Source organism: Acanthaster planci, linkage group LG07, assembly GCF_054643075.1.
Source record: "Acanthaster planci isolate LZ-2023a linkage group LG07, COTS_SCS, whole genome shotgun sequence".
Classification (NCBI taxonomy): Eukaryota; Metazoa; Echinodermata; class Asteroidea; order Valvatida; family Acanthasteridae; genus Acanthaster; species Acanthaster planci.
In genome coordinates, this window is record NC_141783.1 from 8,999,938 (window position 1) to 9,014,253 (window position 14,316).

At 44.3% G+C, this 14,316-nt stretch overlaps 1 protein-coding gene across 8 annotated transcripts in view; it reads left to right on the forward strand.

Annotated features, from left to right (window-relative positions):
* Nucleotides 1–357: 357 nt before the first annotated feature.
* Nucleotides 358–14,316, forward strand: part of LOC110986056 (uncharacterized) — a 31,099-nt gene continuing 17,140 nt past the window's right edge. The window contains exons 1-3 of one of the 8 annotated variants that reach the window (XM_022247652.2): nucleotides 358–877; nucleotides 1,172–1,256; nucleotides 5,674–6,995. In XM_022247652.2, coding sequence (XP_022103344.1) covers nucleotides 6,551–6,995 — 445 coding nt within the window. In that variant the 5' untranslated portion in view covers nucleotides 358–877; nucleotides 1,172–1,256; nucleotides 5,674–6,550. Of the gene's footprint in view, nucleotides 878–908; nucleotides 1,257–4,980; nucleotides 5,109–5,418; nucleotides 6,996–14,316 lie in introns of those variants that run through there. The other 7 variants (XM_022247653.2, XM_022247654.2, XM_022247655.2 and 4 more) reach the window with 7 other exon arrangements.

Sequence of the window (14,316 nt, forward strand, 5' to 3'; positions counted from 1 at the left end):
TGCCAAAGCATTGCCATTGGCGAACCAAAAAATTTAGATAACGATTCGCTCACAGGAGGAGATAACCTCAAGGTCACAGGTCATGTGCAATGTAGCCAATCATAGTGCCAAGCCATCAACCCTTCCCGAGCGCCCTCCTCAGGGCGTGCTTCTGTACAATTAACTTTACTCCTATGGCGTCGACTCCAAACTAAAGCAAAGGTTGATGTAACCTATTAAAACTAAATTATTTAAGCGGGCGATCTTCGGTTGGTGTGAAAATTGCCACCCTTTTGCTCACAATAAATTTGCTTGTTCAAATTGGTATTCACGCTGTCGGCTTTAGGCGTTGTATCGTTTCCTTCCTCTGGGGCGTGAGTTGTTCCAGTAAAATGGGCGACCGCGCACTCAACGACGGGTTTGCAGACATACCTTTGAAATGCCTGCACTTTAATCGGCGTTCAGGTGCGCCCTTCATTACGCATTTATGGCTTTCATTATTAAGACGCGTCATTGTCAGTTTCTAGAATACACACAATCAAGAGTTGCCGGCATACACTAAGGTTTGGTGTCTTTGAATGGAATGTACCAAGTGTGAAGCCTTCAAAGCTGAGCATCGAGGGCTGTAGAGGAGCAACGTTACAGGGCATACAAAATAAGGGGATACCACGAAAATATAGAGAATCCTCTTGAGGCTAAATGCACGTTAGGATGTCCCAAGGGGCAGCACGTAGATAGGTTTCAACACCTTTGGATAGGGGTGTTGTGAGTGTTAAGGACAGCAAGCCGAGCTTAGCGCAACAGCGTGACGTTAAGAAATATCTGCCGTGTAGAACAGGCCTGCAGGAGTGTAGCATGGAGATATATACTGTTGGCTGCGGGGCAGGAACTTGAAAAGGTAAGTGGGTTCTGTTACTTCCATTACCGTGTGTGTTGTATCGCCAGTTGGTGCCAAGTGAATCGGATGCAGTCATAGGACTCGACTCCTTTGATTAAGTTCAGGATATCACGTCTATTATGGGTTGGATCTGATGGATGAAAGTAGCAGATCCAACACCATTCCAACGTTTTTCAAAAGCACGCCGTAAGAGGCCCTTGGATGTCTTGAACAAATAAAGAGTAACGCCAACAGAATGTGCACGTACTTCTTAGCTCTTCTGAGCCAGTATGTTTCCCCGTTATGTGCATGTAGGTGACGTGAAAGAATAACACTGAATTGTTATTGGAGTTCAGTCTTCCGAGACCAAGTTGGATCGACGTAAAGCTTCAAGGTTCTGGTACGTGTATTTGGGCCAACATTACGGTTTCTCTTTCTCAATTTCTAAAGTTTTGTCGCACCTAAAGGGATTTTTTTAAATTCATCTAGCCAGCTGTCGAAAACAGTTTCGGTCGATCTTTTTGATATTTGATTATTATGTACATAGGGAATTTTGCAACCTGGTGGGTGTTGCGGCCCTTTTGGTAAATCTATTGGTTGCGGCCCGTTTCTCAAGCGCATCTTCCCTGTGGGAGCTGAGCCGGCCCCGAGTCGCTTGCGCCGGGTGCTTACTTTGTTTTGATGATATTAGCTGATAGCGAAGCACTATGCTCCAGAAAATTTTCAACTTTTGCCACCCCCACTTAATGTGAGGCAGCAAACCGTTTCACAGGAAACTACACGATTGCGTTGCCAAGGCAGATCGGATCTCGTCCCCAGGGTTCGGACCATTTAAACATTCAGTAAAACAGCTTTTGGTTGAGCGCTACTTGACTCATATTGGACAAGGCTGGCGTCTTGGTTTTTGATTATTCTGGGACAACGCATGCTCTGTGGGGCGCGCTATCCATGTAAGTCTCATGCCATGTGTATCGTTGTTGGCTGCAGGCACTCTGCAAATATAAGCTATATTGGCAACAAACTTTGCTAAGCAGCACTCTCTGCCTGGCAGTTCCATGAAATAAGGGGGTGCTTTTGCTCGAGACGGATACCATATTCAAAATCTGTTGGAATTAAGTTTTTAAATGGACTTACCTCTGAATAGTGAGGAGATAAAGGAATACGCGCCTCTTTTACTAAAGTTCTTGTTTGAAGATTGGACATCTGTATTCCCGTATGTCCTAACATACTAACCTGCTAGCATTCTCCCTTTATTTTACCATTATTATGAATTAAACAGGGAAACATACACGACAACATAAGTAAACGATGCCAGTCAACCCACAAACAATTGACAGTAGAAAAATCATCTGAGCATTTCACGAATTCAAGTTATAAGCGTTTTTAGTCTGTCAAGCTATAGCTCTGTGGTCAAACGATGGGGAAAGTTGTTATTATAAAAAATAAGCTTCGAATATTAAAACAATAACAAATGTCCGATGTCTGATTTTTGCCCTTTGCATCTTCTTCGGTCAATAATCATGCAAAGTTGTAAATATAATGCCGGCTCGTGTATATACATAAAACACTACAGCTTGGGTTCAGATTTCAAGTTTAGTTTGTCTGATTTGGTTAATATTTATGTTTTCTGGGTCTTGCTAACAGGGGTAAGTGGACGGTATGTGATCAGATAAAACTAGCTTAGACAAAAAAAACACTGCAAAATCTGTTTGAAGAAAAACTGTGGCTGAGTTTGGGCGGCTTGTTCTCGTGTGTCCATGAACAGCTCGATTTGTTGTTCGTGGGTCGGCCGCTCGAACGCTGGGAGCGTACAGCCGGGTGTTGCTGGTAGTTAGTAGAAAGCAACATGCAACATGGCGACGAGGGTTAATGGTTGGATAAATGGGCTGCATTCTTTTCAGTTTAAAAATGAACTTAATTTCTGTACTACAGAACACTATCAATATCAGTTTTGCAAAACGTTCTATTGTCTCCGACTTTATACGGTAAGCCAGCTCGCTATTTTTGCGGCCGTTCAAACTCTCACGACTTTTTCCGTGTGTTTGTGAAATAAGACGAGGAGGTAGTGTGTGATCCTGTTCTGAGAACAGTGTTTTGGGGTCATGTTCCTGCCGTTCGAGTGCGAGAGCAAGAAACGCGTGTCAAGAACAAGCCACCCGAACTCGACCTGTGTGTTTGCTCCGGAGTCAACTTTTCCCACTGACAATATACGTGTTGCAGATTAAATTCACAACGAAATCCTACAGGATCCAGCCATTAGTATATCAGTCAATCAACATTTAAGCGATCATTTCCCCGATCTGCAACAACATGAGAGTACGCGTCCCGTTAAAGCAAAGGGCAGCATCAACAATCGGTTTTTATTACGGACACGTAACGAGAAAAGGCACAAAGGAACCCCACATCAGACCCAATTTCCTCCCAGAATTCTAGTCCATTTCACCGCACGTCTTTTCCACGTATAGGCCCATCTAATGTAAAACTGATTGAAATTGCCAGCGTCGGGCCGTTCACGTTGAGGGAAGGGATTGAATTCGGGGTAGACAGGGCGACGTGGACCAATGGGACTGTCCTGACTCATTTGAGCATGCATGTAAGCCGACATTGACTTTCATACGGGTATTTTGACAAACATTACAGCCATGTCCGAAGCAGGGCTCGAGAGCTGCGGCTACGACTATATTCATCGTGTCTCCACACATTTCGAACGTGTGGAAACCGGTACCTAGCTGCAGACTGCATGCAGATTAGCATGCAGCCTAACGCTTCGGTAAACGTTGACAATGTTAGGCCTACCAAAGTACATGTATAAAAGATTTTTGGAATAATTTGCAGATGCACTTGGATATGGAGAGAAAAAGTATGGCCCAGTGAACACACGGTATTCTTTCAAGGTCGAATCATTGGTTGAAATGGCGTTACATGTGTTATGTTTTACCTGGCACAGCCCCCTCCTCTCACATTGTAAATGGTCACAATCTTTCCTGGTTATTCCTATAGCCGACAGTTTTTCCTAGGGAATTGACATAATATTGCGGCTTATCCCAGCCGGTAAGCAATGCTTCCTTCATGATAATGCATGCCACTCAGATGCCTTCTTTTTTGCGTGCTGTGTCGTGGTTGCGGACCAGCATCCTGTGGTTTGGCACTGGCATTTGCCCCCCCCACACATACACATTCGATTTTCCATAAAAACTGAAGGCTCTCCGCACTGAACAGGACCGTGAACTCGCTGTTTGATGGGTCCAAGAGGAATCCTTTTGAATGTTTTTCGCATGCTTGCATACAAACACCCCACATCCTGTTTTCACGCAAAAGCATCCAGTCGACAAAGCATCCACTCTTCCATACTCCTCACAATTCCAATAAGATTTTGGATTCGGAAAAGCACTTGACCACTGCCACATACAAGGTGAACCTTCCAAGGGGTGAACGTAACTGCCCTTCCCGCCCCCTTTTGCGGAGCAGCCCAGTTCGGCCCTTGCAGAACCGACAGCGAGAGATACCGAGATGAGCTCATGTACAACGTCAACAAGAACCTCGATTCAAACTTAAATTCCACCTTCTTTCTAAATATATTCCCAGAATTGAAAATGTTGCAGGGGGACCACTTGTCTAGTCCCGTCACGAGACCAACCCGAGTTGTTGCGAAATGGCGAAAGGAGAATATATTATTACTAGTACCGGCGCTTGGGAATTCCCTCCCGGTGGTTTTTAAACACTCTATCCAATGCTTCTCAAAGCCCCGCTATCTCTGATGACAAAGAAGAGTGGATATGTTTTCCCTGAGGAGAAGAGAAAATCAAACAAAGGGCAAATAACACAAACTGACAGAACTAAATATATCCACAAGCACTCGTCGTCTGAGGCTTGGAGCAATATTGTTAAATCCCTGGGGACGCACATCGGTAAGTGCTAGACATACAAGGATCTTAGCGTTCCAAACACTGGAGTGATCTCTCTCCGTCTTTCTCATGAACCGGTATTGTTTTTACCCGCCCTTCGTGATCAATAACAATCAATATCAACGCTACCGTAGCGTTTAATTAGCAGGAATTGATAGGGCAAACAGTGGCACATTGCACGCAAATATGCCTGTCGTGTACGTCATTGACGCTCGGGCTGCAAGCGTCTTTGATGCGACGTTTTGATAGACGCTTCTGAAATGATGCACGGTCGGCGCAGACGTAGATGTCCTTAAGTACCACTGAAACTCCGTCCATTAACTTGTGCGGCAACCAGAAATAATCCAGTTGAGTGTCCACTGTATTATGTATCGTAGGCCTATCTAGTATTTATTAATTTATAAATACTAATGCCACGTTAATAACTGAAAACGTTATACATACATCGGTCATCACGCATGCACTTTCAATATTAGTATAAGAAATTTTTTACTTTTCATTTAGCTGTCGTTGTGTCTGAATCAAACGGAATGACTGATGGTGAATTTTTGTGAATCCAAGATTGGCGTAATGGTTTTTCAGATCAGTGGGTTTCATTAAGCCAATATGCCTCTCCCCCGTTAGAAATGAATTAGAAACCGCGTAGTGGGATTGTTGGGCAACGACGGTAAACCGTTGTCCGTGTGCACGTCAGTAAACTAGGCATCGGTGCTTGACGACCAAAACATGATGCCGTCACCGCGGCTTCGTAGACGCTGCATTCATGGAACAGTCGTCGCATAACGCATCATGAAGCCGTAACGGTTGCACACGGGTGAAATATTCTGCCCGCTGTTTAACAGCTCCATGCTGTGAAACAGCGCGCGCGCGAACACGGTGGTTTTTACCTGACACTTTCTCTATCGATCGCAGATACATTTACTGGTGGAAAAGAGTGGTGCCGCTGTGAACCGTCATCGTTAAAAGATGTCTCTCTGTGTGGACTTTCATGTATCAAGTCAGGCAGGACTGCCACACTGTTCGCAAGCTGCACGGCACGGTGTAATGGACAGGGCAACGGACTAAACACTAGAAACGTCGGTGATAATTTGGGAGCGTCGCTGTGGGTTATGCAACGCTGCTCTCGCGACGTCAATGCAGCGCGCGTGGCCGGCCGTGCTTGACGGGATGATGAGGCCGAGTCGCGACTCCACTGCAGCGGCTGCCAGGCGGAAAGGCTCAGCTTGCTCTGACGGGGAGGAGTGTTGTGCCCGCCCCGCACCGGTCCGTCAGTTGAACGCCCTGTTTTAGTCTGGTTCCCCTGACCTTGCCTTGACATTGTTATCCGTTGACCCTTTCAGGAGGTCGCTGCCGAATTCAACCAACTGACGATGGATTGGATAACACCCGAGTCGAGTTCAAGACGACGTTTACTCCAGATTCAAGAATTGCTCCCGTGAGTATCGCCTAATAGGCCCATTTACTTTGAGCCGCTCCATTTGACAAAATAAACGTTACCAATGTGATGGTCACGCAGAAATTCCACGTTGCTGCCCGGCAGAAGACAAAACCTGTCCCTTTTTGTACCATCTCCCACTTTGCCCAAACAAAGCCGGGACTGGTCGGAACTCGGGTCCGTTTCGGGCATTTTCGCACTTGTTAACTCGTTGAGATTGTTTGTGGCGCAAAGCCTCCGCAGCCAAGTTCAAGAGTGGCGTCGACCAACTCCAACCACGCACCGGCGATTCCTGCCGGCCCTCCCCCGCAGCCGCGGCCGCTGAGGAAGCGGTTGAGGCCCCCAGCCTTCACCATGGTCATCCTGCGCTGCTTCCGCCTCATCTGTATCACCGGGGTTGTCGCCAGCATCATCTCCTTCGTCCTGGGTACCCTCGCCATCTCCACCGGGTCCTGGCTGCTGTCCCAGGGGGAGGTTCCAACCATGCAATTCCCGGACGACACGGTCCCGGATGACCTCGGCAGCTCGGTGGCTCCGGGCAACCTGTCCGACTGGAGCAGGAACAACACCGAAAACACCACCACCACTGGTACCGTCACTACTGCTAGAACAACGGAACTCACCGCGACAACAGGCCAAACCGCGACCGATGCATGGATGCGATCAACGGGGACAATGTCTCCGTCGGACGCTGGTGAAAACGTGACCACTGCTGAACTCCAAATAATCACAGTGATAGCTACCAGTGGTCTTTGGCACGTATGCCAAGCGAAGATACAGGATGGAGTTGTCGTGGGAGGTAAGTGAGCATGTCTGCACATTTTACAGATTCAGTAGCATTATTCGTCTGTAGGGAAATGTTACAGCTCGATACTGAAATTTGTAGTTTCACCACCCCCAAACCAGCCTAGTCCGAGGGATGGGAACCTACATAACATTGGGGTTTTTTGTGCAATAAGAACTGGACAATACGAAAACGCTCATCAAGCCTTACCCCAGCCACCTGCTAAAAGCTTGAGTTTTGGTTGGCCCACTTACAAGTTCAAGTCCTTGTATTAGGCCGACACTACCACTCTCTGAAGAAAGGTATTCATTTCCAATAAATCCATGGGATTTCAAACGTCATTGATATGAGGCCTGAGTCTTGGTACCATATCACGGTGTATACTGCACAGTCCCGGTATCCCACGAACGTCACAAGACTTACCGTATCTAATAAAGTACCTCGTTTTCCGTTCACTGGGATGCACATAGCCTTTAAATAAAACGCAAAACCAAAATGCCTCGTAGAACTTGAAAGCCACAGATCCCCCTTTTTCAGTGATAGATGTATATTATTTATTTGCACACGGTTCTGAATGGTTGAGATATAGTTCTTTTTGGACAATGGGCCACAGTGGGCTTGAGACCAAGTTTTAGACGCTGCAATAATTAGGGCCCTGAATTTGGTAGTTTTTTATGCGCTCTGTACAGGAATAGAACCAAATAAATTCTGTATGTTCTCATTGCTCCGGAGCGGTATCTCCGTCAGTTCATTCAGCAAATGAAACTGTTGTTCAACTCGAGGGTTTCTATAGCCCAAATAATCCCCTTTACTAAATACACTTGAACCAGATTTCCACCTTTAAAAGGTGTTGTTTAGGCATAGCTCCGATCTCAATCGGTCATTCTCTTGTAAATTTCAAATAATGGAATAAAATTTCATGCTTCGCAGTGCCTCTCGAAAGTCACAGTTTTGTCCCTAAGGGAAACTGAAAACTGTGCACTCAAAAAATGATAATAAATCAAACTGAAACTCAAGAAATCGATTTGTCTGGCCCGCCTATTGTAAGATTCTTTTATAATAGATTGCGGAGCAGGCACGCAGTAAGGATACACTCGAACCGTAAAAGCCCGGCACGTTGTTGTGTATAAACCGCTCACAAATTCAAGCCTCATTCACATTAATAAAGCATTGTCAGAATGCAGCTTGCCTTGGGTTCTGTGCATTTTTCATGAGACTCGTGGGCTTCGGAAATATCTGTTCTCGCAAACTGAATTTCATCTGTTAATTTCTGTCATTTGCATGTTTTCCCTGCCGACGTGAAGCTTCAGACGCAACATGTGTTGGGATTCTGTTTTAACAAACTGATCTGCGTTGGTTTGGTAAACTGCTGTGTCATGCGTTGAATCATGGGAAGGAATTGCACTGAGTACCACGCTCACAACTGGAATTTGCAGAACTTGCTGAGATCGACATCCGACACGTGCGGACTTGTCAACTACTGATTTCCATAATGGAGATCAATGTTGTCAACCCATTCAAACGCGCATTGCGTACAGGGGCAACCGCAGTGCAAACTCTTGGCGGCGCACTCTTTGGAATCGCCCGCATTAAAACACAAAGGTGCAAATTCAAAGTTTGTTGTAAAATAATTCTATTGTACGGTCTCTTTAATTTCTATGAAGAAGAACTGACAAAATGTATAGTACACAGTTTTGTTGTGCATATACGGTCAGTTTTTTAAACATGACGCGACACTTGATATTTACATGGAAAGTCGTACCTTGGCATATCAAAGCTACAGGCCCAAATGCCATTCCTGGAAATTGACCCTGCATGTACACGTGCGTGTTGCAGAAAAATGGCACTATCCGGTAAAGATCCGCTGCACTCGTTTCGCACTGTTTTCCCTTTTTTGCGGTACGCGCACCGGCTCCCGCAGGCTGTGAGAATATCTATTTCCATTTTGTCGACTTCACTCCTGGCGAGGTGTGCCCGAAATGGAAATCTAACACGCCGTCTCAACGTGACTTGTGTCGAGCCGGGCATTTGATCGATCCCTCGACAGGTTTTTACCCCTTGTACTCCACACGGTCTGTTCGTTGGTTGCCTTGATAATTTCAGGCCGTGGGGATTGCGAACAACGCGTCTCCTGTACTTGCAAAAATGCTGATAAATTAGTTTTAAAATCCGCGAAAAAAACTTAAAAACAAAGAAATAATCCCTCTTGCCTCTTGGTTGTAGCGTAATACAAATGGATTATTTTCCGAAGAGCATGTCGGCCATGCAAAGCGACAAATTTGATTGCACCTCATCGATGCGTTTCATACCAGGCACCGTTCTTGAGCTCCACCTGGTGACGTCATAATGACGTAGCCAACGCCCCTTTATTTCAACTGTAGTTTTGTAATCTCCCAAATGAAGGGGGTATTGACACCGGGCGATGTCACGATGCCTGCCCCTTTCCTTCGGCAAACGATGCACCGTTTGAAAAAAAAAAATCAAATCTCCGGCTCCGCATGCGAAATGGGGCAAAGGTAAACTTGCTGGCGGATCATGAATTCTTCATCGGCTTGATCAAAAGACTGCCGTCGACATCGTTAAATGTGATGTTCTCTTTATGACGTGTCTGATTTTGAAAGGCATAAATAATTGAAATCTGGACAACTCAACGTGTCATCTAATTCATAATTAAAGCTTCATTATATTTCGTAGGTAACCTCCCTGGTCAGCTGCATCTGAGTGCCGTCTAAGCATATCGTAGGGTCAGTGCAAAAACGCCATAACTGCATATTTTGTCAAATGCAGGTTTTTGTGAGTTTTGGTTCCTAATTTTCCTAAAGATTATAACAGGTACATTTCATTGAAATATACCTGTAATTTACCTTTACCAACGGAAGCCCCAAAATTAATTTTTACAAAATAATGATCAAAATGCTTTTGGGGGTCTTTTGCCCTTTCTTTCCTCCAGAAAGCGCGTAAAAAGCTCCAAAATGCGACCTTACCCTTCACAAAAAATATAGCGTAATTATGACGTACAAGTGAATGTTTAAACGTCGTATCTTTATTACGCACCTTTGTTCTCGCTAAAACGTCGTATCTCAGCACATTTTGTCTTTCTTCCGTTTGTAGTTCTTACCTTTAAGGGGAATCCTAGTTAGAAGCCATGCTTCATCCGAAACTATACATACAATCATATAATTTTCTAAAAAAGTAAACTGACCCCCTACACACCTTTCCCCAGGATCGAGTGGGGAGCTAAACAAAAGAGGCCCCCAAATCCTTTATTACAAAATAATGATCGAAATGATTTTGGGCGTCTTCTTCCTTTTCTTTCCTGAAAAAAACCGTAAAAAGCTTTTTAAAAATGCAGCCGTACCCCTCACAAAATCCATAAAAGCTTTAAACATAAAAAATTATAAATTCTCCTGCCCCCCTAACCCCCCCCCAAAAAGGAGGCACTCAAATTATACCTGTTTTGATATAAGGCGATGATTTTATAAAAACTGACAATTTGAATTAAATTTGCGGTGCTCCGCCCGACGTTTGGGTGCATGAGGCACGCGCTGGTCAGGACTTACGTGCATTTAAGTGAATGAAATTAAAAATGCTCACATATATAAGCACTCAGTGAGCATGCGCGTCACATTAGTGTCGTAACATGGATCTATGCTCCCCGAGCTGAAGTGCACCCCCAATCGGCGAGAGAAAGACATGTGGTTACAAGCGGGTTCTTGCACACGTTCTGCGTATACGCAAAGACCATACATACCTGAATAAATTATTTACGCGTACTCAGTGTGCTCCGCGTAAAACGCGCATATTCTTGCGCGCCTAATGGCGCGCCTGTGCGGTGAGTACACCTCGGAATGGATAGCGGGTATCAACCCCATAGCGACGTGGTTTGAGGGTTGTTTACGAACAATACAACTAAGTTACGGTATAGTACCCAGCACATCAGTAGGCTGAGTACGGTACCTATATTGTCGGCTTTTTTTGCAGTAAATGATACAGATGAAACACTTTGCTTCTGATAGACGCCATGTTGTTGATATTTAATACCCACTGTAGGTCACGTGACTTAGCAGGCACAATTGATTATTTCAAAGGGGTGGGCTGAGGGGATTCATTCTATAGAAAAAGACCCTAAAGGGTTTGATGAGAGTTTCAAGTACTACAAGCAACGGTCTTTCTTGTCTATTCCCAGCATACAGTAGTCAAGAAAAAGTACAATTCTTGAGTGGGAAAGGGGTGGGCATGTCGCTTTAACTGCTCAATTTACTTCAACTGCATTTTTTGCTTTCATGCAATCGGGTCTAGCCCTTGCAGCCCGGTAACTTAAAAGTGTTTTGTCTACTTTCCACACATGGATACATCTCATAAATTGTCCTGCTCACCTTGAATTAAGGTCTTCGATCAGAAAGCCTTTGGTTGATTTATTTTGTGGGTGTTTTTATGTTTCGTTTCACTTTCCGAATGTATTTTTGTAACTGTGGATCGATTCCCTTTCCTTTGTGGGCGTTACAAAGCCAGACTTTCACGTGAAGATTTTTCTCCCATGCAAAATGAAGCATGCTCGTGGTCCCTCTGGGGCGCTGTGCTTTGGCGCAAACCGCGCCGTGTTTACACAGCACTTGCAGTGTGGTATGGAGTGTACAAACCTGGCTCGAGACATTTTGAACGTGTCAAGCCACCGTCGTGAACCGGCTCCTTCACTGGATGTATTGATATCGACACTTGTCACTGTCAAATATTTGACAGGTTGTGTTTTTAAGTGAATTCGATTAGATAGTCTGGAGTGGAAACAAACCTTTCCCGGAAAGCAAATTCTGATTTCATTATCGGTCACACGAATCGATCGCACGAGTAGAGGATGAGCGTACTACGAACTGTCTACAGGGACGTTCCCCCTCTTTTTTTCGTCGGCCGCCATTTCGAGTCCATTGTTGTCTGTAAATCTTCACATTGCAGTAACTAAAAAGTCAAATGAGTTTTAGGACATTGCTTCAAAATTGTTCGACAGATATAAAATTAAAATTAAAAGAAACAGGCAGCATATAATTTTGTCCATATTTCTCAAACACCTGGACGTGACGTCGTCGATGAAGATTGTCCATTGTTCTGCTTCACGTGAAGACGACAGCATAGGCGCTGCCATCTGAACGGAATGTACATAGCAATGATATCTTCTACGTAGTACGTACAAAGTATATCCAAGTGTTAATTATATGACGTGTACATTGACAAAAGTGTTTTTTTAAGTTCACGATAGATACTTGGTTGCTACCGTATATACATGCTAACAATGTGCACTTAAAATGTCTAAGCTCTATCGTTTAGCCCTCTTGCTTCTCTACCATTCAAAACCATGTCACCAAACTGAGGCTGGAAAAATAGTCTGTTCCCTTTTATCAATTTGTGTGGTTGTGTTACCATTGTCAATGAGTCTACGGGGAATACGACAGACATGGCAGCATCTCAATAAAGGTCTTAACGGTTACGAGAAAAGTCGCATAGGATCACTGGCAACGTTTTCTCCCCCCCCTCCCCGTTAGTATGATACTTTTCGCTCCGTCGTAGTTTTTCTCAGTCTCTATTTAGGACCATTATGGTCACATCATGTTTTCATGCTTTTACCTCTTTCAGGTGCGGGATTCTTTGAGTCACATTACTGTTTTGCCAATCGTTGTGGCCTCCCCAGCCTGAGGGCTGACTTTCATGCCCAGTGCTTCTTCCTTTTTTTCTTTTTTTTCTTCGTGTTTTTTCTTTTTTCTCTCTTTTTCTTTTGTTTTTTTGGTAGGCATTGGAGGAAATTGCCCAATGGACTCGCATAACGTGTACCTCCCGTGGGCCCATTACTGAGAGCGTATAGTCGGCCCAAGTCATCATTTCGACATCCCTAATAGCGTGTGAGGCCCCCGCAGGAATACAGATATAGTAGTGTTAGGGTCTTGTCGCCTCTACAATATTGTAAAAGATAGAGAAGAAGATCCCTTATCACATCACATTTTCCTCAGGTGTCAGCCAGGTCCTCCCTACGATTCTTGCCTAATTTGTTATGGACTCGCATTTTGCGCAGGCCCGGCCACCGGTGGATATTTGGCTGCGGTTTGAGACCATAGAAATCTGGTGATATTTTTAGATCGCAAAGGAAAAGCACGGTTGGTATCTAAACCAATTACGAGGCGACCTGCACAATCGCCGTGCAGCAAACAATGCTATGTATACGTGACCTTTATTCTTGTAACCAAGCATTAAAATTTGAATGAACAACCACTAGCGTGTAAATAGAAATGTCTGACTTGTGGTTCGGAAAACAGAGAGCTTACAAACGACAGTTGCTATGGAGACCAGTTTGAAGTTAGGTTGATTTGAATGGGAGCAATAGGAGATATACAACTAAAATAAATATAAACGTGTCAGCTTCTTTTGTTAAAAAAAAGAAGGTAAATTAAGCACTCGCCCTTTGGAGGAAACGCAGTCCAAACAAAGGTTTCATGGAGAGACCCATTGACTAAAATCATGACTCAGATATACATTGAAATAAAATAGATCGGACAGAAATATTTCGGTGCTCGCGTCGCTAACAAGTTGGCTTGTGTATTCTGCCGTGTTTGTATACTTGTTATGTCTCTTTTACATGAAAAAAAGGAGAAAAAGGATCAACGTGGTTTACACAGAGACTGTGGAAATATTTCATTAGGTAGGATAATAACTCCAAAATAAAATAATGATTCAGTCTAACCGGTTCAATGCCGTGTCGCTGCTCGTAATCTCTGCCACTGTCGGATAAACCGACTAGACCTGGCTACAGGGGAAATGATACAGGTGTTTCTACCCGGGAGATTGATGGTGTTTAGGCCCTGGAGATGACGAGAAGAATTGCACTCGCGTCTTCCCACTACGGGATTTTAATGCACTCCGTACCTAACGTCAATTTTTGACGATTGATATCTGGACAGACATAAATATTCAAGTGAAAACTAAATCTTATCACACTGAACGACTTTCAACCATGTATACATGCACTAACTCACGACTTGGACAAAATGAAAATGCATGCAGAATTAATGTGGCAAGGTGGCCTACACTTTTTTAAACTTTTAACACGTACTGCAGTATTGCAGAAACGAGTAAACATAAACCGTTGCCCAAACGAGATGCTAAATTAAGACTCAACAGCACGGGATCTAATGCCACAACATTTCGGGAATGGGTCCATATTGGGTATGTTGAGCTTACTTCATTAAATTAGTCAACGTGCGTGTTGTTAGAAATTAAACTTGCATACGTAAAACACGAATGACATAAGAAGCAATAGAGCAATGCACGAACAAGGAGGCGTCGTTACCTGTAA